We start from the raw sequence: 14,866 nt of genomic DNA, 5'->3' as shown, positions 1-14,866 counted from the left end.
TACCGTTTAGATGATTGAGATTAATAATGCTGAAGGGGAAAAGTGGCCATAAATTCCAGATTTGGTTTTGGGAGAAACAGAAAATCGGAGTATCAGAATTAGCAGTAATGAACTTTTCACTATAGAGATCAATCCGCAAATCGGCAACTTGGGGAGAGTCAAGTCTGTGCCCCGTCCACGCATCTTGGCCTGTCCAATTTGACAATCAATGTTAAAGTGCCTAATTTTTTTTTTCTCTCAAGGCACTTTTGAACAGTTACACATTTTATCACACATTTCAAACACTTAAAGATTAAAATTTGAGTATTACCAAAATCCGCTGAATTATTATTATTACTACAGAGGAACTGTAACGCATAATATACTCTTCATGATTTTCAATTTGAACATGAAAAAAAAAAGAGACCGAAAACAAAGCAAAACAAAACCCCCCAAAATACAAAAAAGGCGGGAAATGCTGCCTAAGATTAAGAAGGTATTATGGATTAGACTAATAAGGGTAATTTTCCCATGAAATAAATATTTTCATGGAATATCATGACAATATTCATTGAAGCTGCTCCCCGTCAGTGAAATTAAATATATATCCCTTTAAAGGACAAGTCCACCCCAACATAACTTTGATTTGAATAAAATGAGAAAAAAAAATCAAACGAGCATAACACTGAAAATTTCATCACAATTGGTCTTGGATGCAAATTAGGAAAGTTATGACATTAAAGTTTGACTTAATTTCACAAAACAGTTATATGCACATCCTGGTTGGTATGTACATGTAAGTGAAGAGAGTAATGACGTCATCCACTCACTATTTCGTTTGTATTTTATTGTATGAAATATTCTTATTTTTTTTCTTATTTTATTATACAGTACAGTGCTGATGTAAATTTGAAAAGCAAAAAAAAAAGGAAAAAAAAGAATGAAAGTCAAATTAGTCCCGAGATATTTGAAAAGAAACAAAGGGGGGGAGGGGTTTCACGTTCCACTGCAAAATAATGGTAATTTTGGGTTTTTTTCTATTTCTACACATCTTCTAGAATACATGGGGTTCTGCCTATGGAGAATGATACACGCAGCACCCCCAATTAACTTTTTTTTGGGTGCTTCAGCATCCCCAGCACCCCCGCTTCCCAGGGCCATGTTGAAAATTTGGTATTACCATTGTTTTAACATTTTATAATATAGTTGGTCCTTAATGTCAAATCTGTAAAAATTGAAACATTTATTTATTTCAAAAAGCAAGAAAAAAAAAACGAATCAAATATTGTATAATTCAAAAAATAAAAAACAAAAGAAATAGTGATTGGTAGACATCATTAACTCTCTCATTTGCATGTCACTGAGTTGTGCATATAACTGTTGTGTGAAAAATAAGCTAAACTTTAAAATATCATAACTTTCCTATTTTAAGTCCGATTTTGATGAAGTTTTTTTGCGTTATGCTTGTGTGATTTTTCTCTATTTATTCAAATAAACATTTTCTGGGGTGGACGTGACCTTTAAGAAATTTAAAATATCCCCCCTGAGTGGGTGAAAATATCGTACAAGAAGTTTTATGAAAATCTCTACTGATTTGTTTTATCTGTACCTTTGCATGTATCTATATCAAAATTACTTTGTTCCATTTGTGTCCAAAATCTTTTGTCCCATTTCATTCGTCTTCTTAAAATTGACAACTTCCGGAGGAAATTTTTTTCGAGATAAGATTTAATTTCAACAGTTCTATTTCCGTCCAATATATGAATTACATTCTAAAAATAGGTCCCATATGACACCAAGGTCAGAGAGAACGTGAACTCGGAGAAGGGCGATGTGGACGAGCAGAGTGAGAAGGGGGAGGGGTGTAAATAAAAAGGCAACTGGTTTAGGAGAGGATAGAGAGAGAGAGAGAGATAGATAGAGAGAGAGAGAGATAGAGAAAGAGGAAGAAAGAGACAGACAGATAAACATCGGGGGGGGGGGGGGACAGACAGACAGACAGACACACACACACACACACATATTAAGTGGGAGAGAGACGGGCCGGGGGGGGGGGGTCAAAAGTTAAAGGGGTACTGGATGAAGAATAAGGAGGGGGGGGGTGAGGAGCAGGAAACTAGTAGAGTGGGATGGGAAAGAAGATATTGTGGCAGTGGATCGAGAGTGACAGTCATGGGCCACGGGAGGGACGCGTGCGACCGTTAAAAAATAATAACGATAAATAACGTCTCATCTGTATAATGCTTTGCACTTTTGTTACCTCCAGCCAAAATCGGTGTACTGACTGATTTATCATGTAGGATGATTATATTAAACGGGATCTCCATCCACGCTTGAGAAAAGAAACTATCGCGGAGAAATTCGAGATGGCATATATATATATATATATATATATTTTTTTTTTTTTACCGTGAAACGAATAGCACACTGACTTACGGCTTTAAGACATGACCGAATTGTGTTCACATAATGAAAATAAAGGAATGAGACAAAATCACTGGAATTTGACAAAAATCCACCCAAAGAGATCGCCAATCATGTCGCGTAGACTCTAAACGCCATTTATCAGAAATTATAAATCATTTTACAGATTTACATGCCAAGAGCACCACCTAAATGTTAATATGAACAAATTGAGAAAAATAAAAATGATATCATGAAAGTCGGAAGCAAAAGAAGAATATTATGCCATTGCAATTTCATTCGCAATAATTGTGCAATCGAGGGAACTAATGACATACCTTTCTACTTTACCATTTACATGTAATATGGCATTTATCGAATTGTAAAGCTTTCATGCACACTCTTAAAGAGAAATTCCAGTAGTTGCAGTAAACACTGATTTCATGAGAAAGTCTGTAAAACCAGGCTTAATTGTCAGTATATCATCGATGATCTAGATCTGGTACAGTTACATAAACTGAACTTTGTGAAATCTTGAAATCTACGCTGAAAAAATGTTCAGACTGAACTTCCCCAACACAGATAAGCGCACGTGGGACAGTGTATAATTATTGCTTTGAGCGTCGGGCCCGACGCTCTACCCGAATCATTTTGATATCGTTACCAAAACTAGCATTTACCTTTAAAATAGTTGGGCAAAAATGCCCAACTTTAAACCAGTCCCGGGCAACATACTGTCCACACTACTATTGGTTAAAATCTGCCCATATTGGGGAACAAAAACTGATAATCGGGTAATACATTTGCTCAATTGGATAATGATTGCCCAGGATACCCAACACATTGGACAGTATGTTGCCCAACATTTTTGTGTGCCATGAGAAGTGCGACCGGGGCCATGCACGTCTTAAGCCCGGTGTATACACACAGTGCGATTCGTTGCGATAGGAATTTCAAAGAAATTGCAAAAAAAAATTGATATGAACAATCCAACCAATAAAATCTGAGAAATCAGAATTCAGAATCGGGATAGGACTACTCAAATCGAATTCAGTCAAGTCCGAGCTTCCCTAGAGGAATAAAAGCAAAATCAGTTTCAAATCGTAATGACGTCTCATATCTCCTGCGACTTGGAGCCGATTTGGAATTTATCCCGAACACAGGGCTCGCCGATAAACCAAATTATGATTTTGTTATTCCTAACATTATGCCTAACATAAAAAAAAAACAATGTTGCTTCTTGGGAATGTCACATAAATGCAAAATGCGATTCGTTAAAAAATCGCGTGGCATTGCGCTTTACGAAGAGTAATTGATCCGATCCATCTAAACTATGAAAATCAATGTAAAACAAAAATTAATTTTTGGAAATGTAAACTGGTTTGTAAAGAAAACAATGCATGTAAAGAGAAACACTTCGAGCACACAATGATTCTAGATGCTGCCGTTGCTGGCTTTTTAAAATTTGCATCTTATTTCGTTATCTTTTCAGGTTTCAGAGCCATACGTCTTCGAATTTTCTCTTTTTAGTCAACTATTTGCTTGGTGGATTTGACTTGAGGTACAAAGATTCATTTAAACATTCAATGAGAACACATTTAAAAACCGTCATAAACCATAAAAAATGACTTTTTTATTTCAAAATAAATTGTAGAGGAATTAATTGGATCGTACTATAACCGTATAGTTAGAGCTTATTGCCAAATCGAGGCCGTCGATGAAGAAGATTATGAGGAGTTTAAGGGGTCTGTACGTGGGGTCATCTATGCCCAATGTAATTTCAGCATCAAATTTGGTAAATGTAGGACATATGTGACCCGAATGCCAATCGATGTGAATGATACATGTTTCCGGCCATGTACCACATCACTCTTCCGACTGAAAGTTCATAAATGCTATAAAAAGGAAGAAAAGAACAACAAGATATAATTTCAACCAATCAAAAACTGCCATGTTCTAATATAAGGTCAGTTCAGGTTGAAGTTATAGGATGCTTTGATGCTTTACAAGATAAATCTGTTAAAATAATCTAAGATGTAGAAAAACGATATCCACCTCCGCGAAGCACTTGTGATTTTCGAAAAAAAAAAAATTGTTACCATTATTCATCCTCCCACTCTCTTTCTTTGGTCAATCATCTTCAACGGGCCTAAAAGCAACAGAACGCTTCCTCCCTTGAGAGTTTTGACGTCACGATGCTGATTTAAAACTTCCACTATTTTATTAACCGGATTAATGACACACACACGAGTGTGTCAGACTTCACTTCGCGGGAAAGCCCCATACACTAAACCCTTGTCGGCGAACCAGTCATCGGTTCCAGGCCCGCTGCCAATTTCCGAGCCAAGGATGCCGGGCCGGGGGTATATATTGGATCGGATCCCTGGCTGAAATCATTCAAAGGCTTTCAGAGACTCTCAGTGACAGTGTTCTTCATCTCGAGACACATTGTATGACTCAGCTTCCAGCCACGTGGATCCAGGATTGATACTGACCAGACAATATCGGGTGAATCCAGAGAGTCACAATTTTGCAGATATTTTACAAGCACCGGCCGGCCAATCATCCATTACCCGGAGCGCCATCGAAGTTTAAACACCGACTTCTTTCGGAGCGAATCTACCAACTTGATTCCGGTGGACTGAAGAACAGTTGCTATTTGCCTCACCGTCGACTAGTCCAGATATAGACACTCTCTTTCTAGCAAGGTAACTACTCTTTTTTAATCAAATCTCAATTTTTCATGTTTGCGGAATATAAGCCGTCGGGCTCATATGGTGCCAATCCAGTTTTTTAAAAGCCCAACACCCCGCCCTTTACCCGATGTGTAGTGCTACCGGTACACCAACGAAACCGACTCCAAACGACCGACGATTATGAAGTTGGAATAACGCGTGATAGAGCTTTTGTCAAGTCGTGGTGTTTGAATCCCAGCCATGGTGTCTTTTCATTTAAATCTCAGTCGCATTTCCCCTAAGGGGCCGTACAGCGAGTCGAAAACAGCCGTTTTAACATTTTTTATACCATGCAGCTACATATAGGTGGTTTCTATAAAAAAGAACAAAACGGCTGTTTTTGACTCGCTGTACGGCCGCCGTAGGGGAAATGTGATTGCAGCATTAGCAAGAAATTTATCAACACCGTGCTTCACTCGACCCAGGAGAGGTGAATGGGTACCTGAGCAATTGCTCGAATGCACTGAGCTCCGGTGAAAAAAAAACCCTGGTGAAGTTGGGATAATAATGGCAGCACTTTGTATATCCTCAGGCAAAAAGCTCTGTATAATTCCAGCTTTTAAAATTATTATTACTTTTTTGGTCAGGAGTCGATGTCGCCTGTGTGACCGTGGCATAACAGATAAAGCCTCGTTGACACTAACAGTTACAGGCATTCTCTGTGTTCGATGAGCTCTGTTCTAGTATCAAACACAATTTATTCATCTTCGCATCAAGACGTCTATAGGCACTAAAACGACAAAGATGGCTGCTACTGTACGTAACACGGTCATTATTATTAACTATCTTGGGTTAGACGTACTTTAATTCCACGACATTCAATAATGAAAACATTATACCTGCACTTAGCAAAATGGATGAACTTTTAAAACAATATGCCTAGGCACTTTATTTATTGTTAGGGGCACTGTCTATTGTCAGGCACTTGAAACCAACACTTGCAAAAAGGAAGCTCAACCTGGTTTTAATTCAAATCGAAAGATGAAAATTTATGTTGCGTGCTCCAATCAGAATCATATCTTCGACACTGTTAAAAACTCCGGTGTTAAAATACCACCAGTCGGTGTTCTAGAGAACCACGCCTTCAGGTGTCAACCATATACACCTGGTATTTGAGCTCAACACCGAATATTGTTAAAATGATAAACATAACGTGTTATGATGACACCTATGATTGTTGAACCCTGGAATGAAAGTCCCGAGAAGTTCTCTAGCTGGCATTGTCGGGACTTTCTTTTTTTTTTTTAACCGAAGTATATCCCGGGGGAATTCTATATCTACCCGTAATAGTTGTTGATATCACTTCCAATAAACCTCTGATCTCTTCATTACTCCAAACTCGAGTCAGAAAATAAAGTTAAAGTATCACGTTGTGCATGGATCAGCATGGTGTCTACTGAAACAAAAGTTAGACGGAGAGGGTAATGGGGCTACAACGAGGTCACCATATACTCTAGCGATAAAATGGGTCAATAAACCTCCCACTAGTGTTCAACTGTCTCCACTCTTGAAATTAAGAGTTGATAAAAAGCTTTCTCATATGATGCGTAACTACAGGTGTTAGGCTTCCGTGTATTCACCGCAGGTGTGACATAAAAGTGGCATTATTGGCCCATTTTCTTAAAACTGTTTTTCACGATTCTGTATAATGCTAAATTCAACAAGAATATGTGATTGGAACATTGTATAGTGTAGTAGTATAGTATAGTTTATTCAAACCAAATTAATCAAACGATGAAAACTTCAATGCGTTACGAATACCCCAAATCGATGATGGTTGTGCACTGGATTAAGGACCAACAGGGCGTGTAAATGATTTTCGAGCCGGGTTTTCGAGAACAATACTGTGAGCTAGGGAGCGAAGCAACCGAACTTTGTCTATGCATGGGGTGTACACATCTTCTTTGGAATTGAACGATTTCATGCGTAATTTCGTTGGATTTTTGCTAAAATTGTCAAGAAAACAGTTTTTTTTTCTTTTTTGTAAGAAAATGGGGAAGGGGAGCAAATGCCCCCGCTGCATTATACGGCCATGGAATTGAATGGTAATACCATAGAGCTATTACTCTATGGTAATACCAAGGAGATATCCCTTAATTACTTAGGGTGCAATGATCTGAACCGTTATTCGCACTCTCATAGCTGGGAAGTCCCTGCTCATACCAGCCCCTTTTTGTATCGAGTCAGATGTGTTATCACAAGCAGGCAAGATTCAATACTAGATCGAAAGAACAGAACGCAAGATACAAAGCAGCTTTTCCGAAGTTATATTGAAATTACACGTGTAAATGCAATCGTAATATCATTACGGGAAGGTGGGGGGGGGGGCAATGACTCCTTGTTGGTTAATTTATTTGACCTCGACGTCCCGAGTGTGTACTGGTCATTAGTAACAAGCTCAGAGAATACGTGTGGCAGATCATGAATCTATACCAAGTGACTCTTTGGAGGAGCTCTAGGATGAAGGGAGCACATGTCCCAATCTCTAATCTAAAAAAAATAATAATACAAATAAAAATTTGAAATGCGACGAAGTATAAAATGAAAACAACAGTATGACCCCTCCCCTCCCTAATTGTGATGAGGAGGTGAAGTGACTTATACCCTTTTGAATTTGAACGTCATCAATGGGCAGGCACACACCAGCCCCCTAATTCATCAATATCTGAGTGTCCCCACCGCCCCTGCTCCAAAAACGGACAGAGCAGCATTCTTCCCTAATTGGCAAGCGGTTCATCTATCTTTTAACACGAATACAAGCCAAACTGCACCAAAGACAAGAGCGGCTGTTCGCGAGTTTGCAATCCGATTTGCGGCGCTGTGGCCTTTCGCAAATAATTATATCTGCGGAATTATTTATCCATAACCACCAGTCTATACTTCATACAACCCTTTACCGTTTTCATATTTTATGTCTTCAGGTCATACCAGTCATTTTCTTAACTGACCAACATCTCGGAGCAACATGTATCACAAAGCCGTCAACGTTCTCGTCAACACGCTTCTTGCGGCCACGTTGTTGTCGTTCAGCTCCTCATCATTGACGCGGGCTTGCGGATCGAAAACGAAGGTGGTCGATCAGGCCGAACCTACCTACGATGTGCAGATTGATGTGGTGAGGGTACGGCACCAGAGCAGACACACCGGTGTACGGTGAGAACATTCTTTCATTTTCCTCGTTTGATTTGGCAATTTTATGGTAGTCAATTTTGGGTGCAACTTTGCACCCTTGGTGTAAAGTTTTACCTTTGAGGAAAAGTGTAAAATACGACAATTAGCAGCGTCTAAAATGCATACATGCACTTCATTTCAAATATTGAGAGAATGAATACGAATTACGGACAAAATTCTGCATATTATAAAATAATGGAAGCTTGAAATTGGTACAAAAGAATCTGGTTTCTTTTAAAGCGTGAAGTTATAAGGGTCTGAAAAGCATTCAAACTTTGAACGCGATTATCTCGAAATCATGTTTTGGAGACCAGAAGAAATCACTGACGACGAATGCGTCTTTTTAACGCAGTAATATTATTTATGCACCCTAAAACGTGCAAAGGTTAACACTTTGGGTATGAAGCCTACTTGAAAAATAAGAACAAAAGGTGCAAGATTGCAACTCAAAAGATTGCACCCCAAAAGATGTAGCCAGTGTTGACTTTGACATGTTTATGATGCCCGGTTATGATGCCTTCAAACTTGAGGGGAAATTACAAGAATAAAACTTCACATCCAGTTGATGTATACAAGTTCGTTTCTCGAACTTCGAAATACTTTCTTCCCTTCCCCCTTTTCACCTCCTTTATTTATTCCGACTTAAAAATGTGCTATGTCGTCATGATAGTCAATTTCCGCCCTTTTTTGTCCAAGAATGGTAATTGTATTGTTTGGGTGAACAACTCCGAGAGAACTTTTCACATTTTGAGACTCATTTTCCGGTAGATGACAGTCCCTAGATTTTACGACTCCCGTTCAAAGTTAAACCATGAAAAAGGTGAACTTCAAGGTTTCAAAAAGTGATCTTGAACTATAAAATATAGGGAACTAAGGGAAGTATAATATTGACTTGGCTTTAAAAGACAATCATGAGCTGTAAAGTCATTATTGTCATGAGGCAGGGGGTAATACCACCTCTTTGTTTGTACTTCTTCCAATTCTTTCTCTCCTTGATAGTCTGTGCTTATCATGTAACTTCTTTCTCATTTCGAATTGGGTCGGGGGAAGTACGCTGCAAAAACTCCGGTGTTGATTTAACACCAGCCCGGAATCTATATATGTTCACACCAGAGAAGTATTGAAACAACACCAGTTTGGAATAAAACCGATGCTGTTTTAATACTAATTGGTGTTGTATAACCACCTATCTGGTGTTAGACCAAAACGAAACTGGTGTTTAACACTTCTCTGGTGTGGACGTATATAGATTCCGGGCTGGTGTTAAATCAATTCCGGGCTGGTGTTTTTGGAGTGTCGGAGATACAAGGAGCATAATTATTACAGTGTATCAGGCTTATCCCGACACAAGCCCTTGCTTTCTGCTTCCGTACACATAACTTAAATACTGCTGTATTGATTGATAGTCAATATGTTATGTACTGTAATATTGATTTGCATATTTTATATGAAAAAAATGTCAATTAAGAAGAAAGAAATATTTTCTTGAATTTAATTGAGTATTTTTGAAGGCGTTGAAAATTCAATTTAGCCATTCAATTCCCCCCACCAATTTAGATTCCGTCGAGGTGTAGAAGTGGATCAGGAGAGCGGAGAGGAACTCGGGCTCACGACACCGTTATCGATCTCGAACGCACAAGTCTTCGATGTCCTTGATCTAGATGTCGACGATGAGGTATCTGTTATTGAATGGTCGATAGAGGGCGGTTCAGTCAGGGATTTCTGGGCGCTGTTGAGCAAACACGACAATAACGGTGAGTGTGATTTCAATTTTGACACTCTAAAAATATTGAGTTAAGACTTACCCAATATTGTGTAAAAAGTGAACATGCATGTTTGTTGGGTGATAATTTCTCACATATTGCGGCAAAATGCATGTTTTATGGGTAAATTTCAACAAAACATTGGGCAAATTTTACACAATACTAGGTTTCATTTTGCCTAGCAAACATTCATGTTCCTTATTTACCCAATATTGGGTAAACTTTTAGAGTGGACTAAAACAATCATTATGCACTTAATTCAGCACCATGATGTAGATGTAGAATCCAATATTATGAAATATGTCTTAGCCTAAATTCGATTCTAAAATCCTACGCTTTTCATCTAATGAAACAGAAAGGAAGACATGAATATTTGCAAATAACTTGGGCATACCTAAAAGAACCACTATTTTTTGTCAGCCTACTGTGGTTGACTTTACTTGATTATATTTTGTAGCAACAAGATCTAATGATTGATGTGTGAGTGGAATGTATATTTTCGGAATGTTATATTCAACTTATCTTTCTTTTTGTTTTATTTGTGCAGCCGATGAGATGATTTCAAGAGAGGAATTCGCGCAAGTGCAAGTCGAAGTACACCTCTAACGTCACAGCAACATAATATCGTTAATTTTATAGAATTCTTTGAACATTTTCCCTCTCAACTCAAAACATTTTCTTTATCGGAAGACTTTTGATACAAGGAATATCGTTAACAGAGAGATTGTCTACGTCTTTACTTTGTGAAGTATGACTCGAACTACCTGGAGGCCTACACTCCAATATTGCTTTTTGTTGTTGAGAAAAACGCAAACGCAACCAAACAGCGGACTATGCGAAGATATTACCTACTAACACCGTTAAACTGCGCAGTGTCAAGATGGTTTTACCATAGCTCCATGGTTTTACAGCGTATTCCATAAAGAGACTGCACTGTATAGCCAGGGTTGGAAATTTCCCGGGAATTTATATATTTTCCGCCCGCCCAGGTGGGAAATACTGAACCCCCCTCAAAAAACTTGTAAATGCTAAAAGGTACTTACGATGTACTGAGTGGTATACAGGGGTATGCGAGAGGGTGCTTGAAACACATGGACGATACGCGAAACTATTCAAGAAGTATAATATTTTGTAGTATATCCCTGCATTTCCAATGATGCCTCATTTTCCTGAAAAAAAAAAACCCATCGAGGCGGTATTTACCGGTATTTACAAGCAGTATTCCTACTCGTGTGAACCCAGACTGTAGGCCGTGTTCTTTCCATTATGGCGATGCCTGCACTGCAAAAACACCGGTGTTGATTTAACACCAGCCCGGAATCTATATCTGTCCACACCAGAGAAGTGTTAAACAACACCAGTTGGGTTTTGGTCTAACACCAGATATGTGTTTGTACAACACCAATTAGTATTAAAACAGCATTGGTTTAATTCCAAACTGGTGTTATTTCAATACTTCTCTGGTGTGGACAGATATAGATTCCGGGCTGGTGTTAAAACAACACCAGAGTTTTTGCAGTGTACTGTGTAGAGTACCACATTGGTAGCCTACACCATGCCTACACGGTGACACGACATTTGCTCCTGCGACAATTATTGCTCAGGGGAGTGTTTCATCAACATTTTCATCCGACAAGTTGTCAGATCTGACATCTTTCTCTGATGTTGATTGGCTGAGAGGTACTGTTACTATGGTAACTGTCGGATAAAATGGAACGCCCCCCGGTCTTGATGTCCCAGAGGGCTTAGGGTTAGAGTTAGGATTGTAATATAGCTTTCGGTCCTGAATAATATAAAGACGAGGATTTATGGTTTATTTAGCTTTGGAGGTTATGTTTTATGATTGGCTTAACGTGCACATTTTCCATCGTAGCAATTGTCGCCGGAGCAAGTGTCATGGAACCCTAAAAACAAATTACACCTTGTCAGTTCTCAACATTTCCATAAATAAATCAGACCTATATCTGAAACTTTAAGAGAATATTTCCTTTGCCCAAGGTGAGACTTTTTACACACTATATTTTTAAAGTATGGATATTGAGTCAGGAATAGCCACAGGGGAGAGAGCAGCCGACCTTCATCCATTTCTAAGTTTTCCACAATACTTTTAGTTATTGTATTTTATCCTACACAAAATTGGATTCCTAGCTAATTTTGGAAAAAAAATGTAAATACCATATGATTGTAAATAGAAAAATGTATTTTTGCCCTGAATAGACTTTTGCACATCGATGTGAATGCATACTTGTATTTATTATTATTTTATTTTTATAAAGATGCTTATTTAAGAAATACATCGTGTACATAGTCCTATTAGTATTCGATCTTCAGACTTTGAAAACTCTCTAAAAGTGGTAGAGTGGAGGAGCCGTGGTGTAGTGGTTCTGACTCTCGCCTTGTAAACAGAGGGTCGTGTGTTCGAATCCCACCGCGGTCTGGCGTCCTTTGGCAAGGCGTTAATCCACACTTTGCCACTCTCGACCCAGGTGCTAAATGGGTACCCGGTAGGATGTGAAAGTCATTGTAGCTTGTCCAGTACTGTGTGCGCCTCACCGGCGACTGACTGGAATACTCCCCAGGGAGTGGAGGATGTGCACACATTGTGTGCGGGAATGACTGATTGAATCCGATGACCGGGGTAATATCTGTAAAGCGCTTAGACACGTCGTTCCGATGTATTAAGCGCTATATAAAAAACAGATTATTATTATTATTAGAATAGTAATTAGATTAACCAAGACTTTATTATTTATTCATCATGTTTATATTGACGGATCTACACGTTAAACCAATGATAAATAGAAAAACAGTCATCTTACGAAGATCTTTATGCATGTATTAATACTTTATAAAGTCGTTCGAATTAACATTTTTCGGAAATTCATTCACTATAATATAGCAATGATTCAAAGAAAATATCCAAAAGTTCTAGTTTAATATAAAAAATACGAAAGTACTATAAATTATGAAGACCGGAGTATTTTTCTCTACGACAAAGTCTAATTATTATTTGCATGTAAATACAAAATATTTTTTTCTTCTGATATCTGTATGAATATTGTATTCTAGCTGGTTAAGTAAAACGTATTGAGACAGTTTTGCAGCAAATCGGATTTGATCCATCACTCAAAACGATAATGTAAGATACTGAAATAATTATAACAACTCAAAGTATACTTATTTATATGAGCTCTATACCATGTATGTAGTAATGTTTATACAACATAGTTTACTATGGACTGGTCAAGGTTTGTTTGAATTTGAATCAAAATATTAAAAACTTTAACAGCAATATTCAGTTTTCAATATTCATTGCATAAGAGTTGCTTTAATCTCTGAAACAATATTTTGTTGAACTCTCTTTAAACTCAGAAGGAATAAATCATTTTTTTTTCATTTTCCATGATTCTGATAGATTAATACATGCTGTTTAGTTTTGTTTTTACTGTGCAAGTTCTTTGCAAGGCATTGTTTGTATATGGTTGCAAGGAAAAACTTAACTTTGATAAAATGGTACTTTCTACGACTTGGCGATGAAAATTTTCACGCTCGTGATAAACAAATACCTCGAAAATTTCGGGTAATTTTAATCATGTTAATGTAGTATTTGTACATAAAATGATTGCTTTTTGGTTTGTAAGTAAAAAAAATAACATAAATGGAGGATTTCTATCTAAATATTTTTGTACATAAAGTATTTATTGTAGATTCTATTTAACAAAAAAAAAAAAAAAAAAAAAAAAAACCCGGTATGCTATGATAGGAACTAATCGAACAGGAAAGTAATACAAATTTGATGAACGAAATGCTACTTGATACTAATGACATGAATGGAGGTATCTATTGTGCGGATTTAGGCGATGTCATTGAACTTGGAATACGTATTTGAAGGTTCAGTGGGTGATACTCAAATGTACATGTATATACTTTCTTGCACACTGTCACGTTTTTAAAGTGTTATGACAAATGTAGTAATGACAATGTCACCTAAATTGAATGACTAGTATATATGTATTAACATTGTTGTAAAACCTACGTCGTTATATCACGTTTAGTGATTAAAATTATAATATTTTTGGACGAGGACGAGTGAATATATAATGACCAAGATTCAAAATAAAAAAATGAAAAAAAGAGAAGAATTTCAGACCCGATTCTGTATCGTGTTTGTGCCATTCTTTCTACTGAGTCGATTTTAACTGCAATACTGATCGTGAAGTATTTTCTTTAAATTTCCAGAAATATCGTTTTTGCTTTGACAGGTAGCAGTCATACTGGAATTACTATAGTAAATGTTTATTAGTCGGTCTTCATGGGAATATTGTTGGTGCTGATATGCCCTATATATTGATGTTAAAGAGTGGTGTGGATTTTGAAATAAATGAACCACTAATTGTGTCATGTTTTGTAAATCCATGTTGTTAATTGGATTTCAGATTTCATATTTTGAAGGTTGTTATAGTTAAAAAAAAATAAACAAGCACAAATGATATAACTTCATCAAAATAATGACATAATCATAAAGAGTTATTGGATAACAATTTTATTCAAAAGAAGTTACAACAAAAGTTTCGTTTACATAGAATTTCCTTTATTAATATTTTCTTGTTATGTTTTGGGGCAGGATAGCATCAAAGCCAATGAGACAGATACACTGTTAAAATAATTTAAAGAACGTTGTTTACTATGTGAATCACACAGTAGTTGTTTAAACACTTTAAACAAGTGTTTAAAATTTTAAACAACCATGCTTAAATTATTGATAATTAAATATAAGAATTTAAACTGTTGTTTAAGATTTTAAACACTTATTTA

At 37.2% G+C, this 14,866-nt stretch overlaps 1 protein-coding gene across 1 annotated transcript; it reads left to right on the top strand.

Moving 5' to 3' along the window:
- Positions 1-4,777: 4,777 nt before the first annotated feature.
- Positions 4,778-13,771, top strand: LOC129271452 (uncharacterized). Its single transcript, XM_064106775.1, has 4 exons — positions 4,778-5,090; positions 8,039-8,270; positions 9,846-10,042; positions 10,599-13,771. Exons 2-4 carry the CDS (start codon positions 8,083-8,085, stop codon positions 10,655-10,657), a joined length of 444 nt encoding a protein of 147 aa, XP_063962845.1. The 5' UTR covers positions 4,778-5,090; positions 8,039-8,082; the 3' UTR covers positions 10,658-13,771.
- Positions 13,772-14,866: the final 1,095 nt, after the last annotated feature.

The sequence above is a fragment of the Lytechinus pictus genome, chromosome 11, assembly GCF_037042905.1.
Source record: "Lytechinus pictus isolate F3 Inbred chromosome 11, Lp3.0, whole genome shotgun sequence".
Lineage (NCBI taxonomy): Eukaryota > Metazoa > Echinodermata > Echinoidea > Temnopleuroida > Toxopneustidae > Lytechinus > Lytechinus pictus.
The sequence above is the reverse complement of the archived record's forward strand: the minus strand, read 5'-3'. Positions and strand labels throughout refer to the sequence as shown.

Coding starts and splice junctions, on each gene's coding strand:
- LOC129271452 (XM_064106775.1), top strand. CDS start 8,083: ATGTATCACAAAGCCGTCAACGTTCTCGTCAACACGCTTCTTGCGGCC. Junction 8,271..9,845: donor AGCAGACACACCGGTGTACG/GTGAGAACATTC, acceptor CCACCAATTTAG/ATTCCGTCGAGGTGTAGAAG. Junction 10,043..10,598: donor GAGCAAACACGACAATAACG/GTGAGTGTGATT, acceptor TTATTTGTGCAG/CCGATGAGATGATTTCAAGA.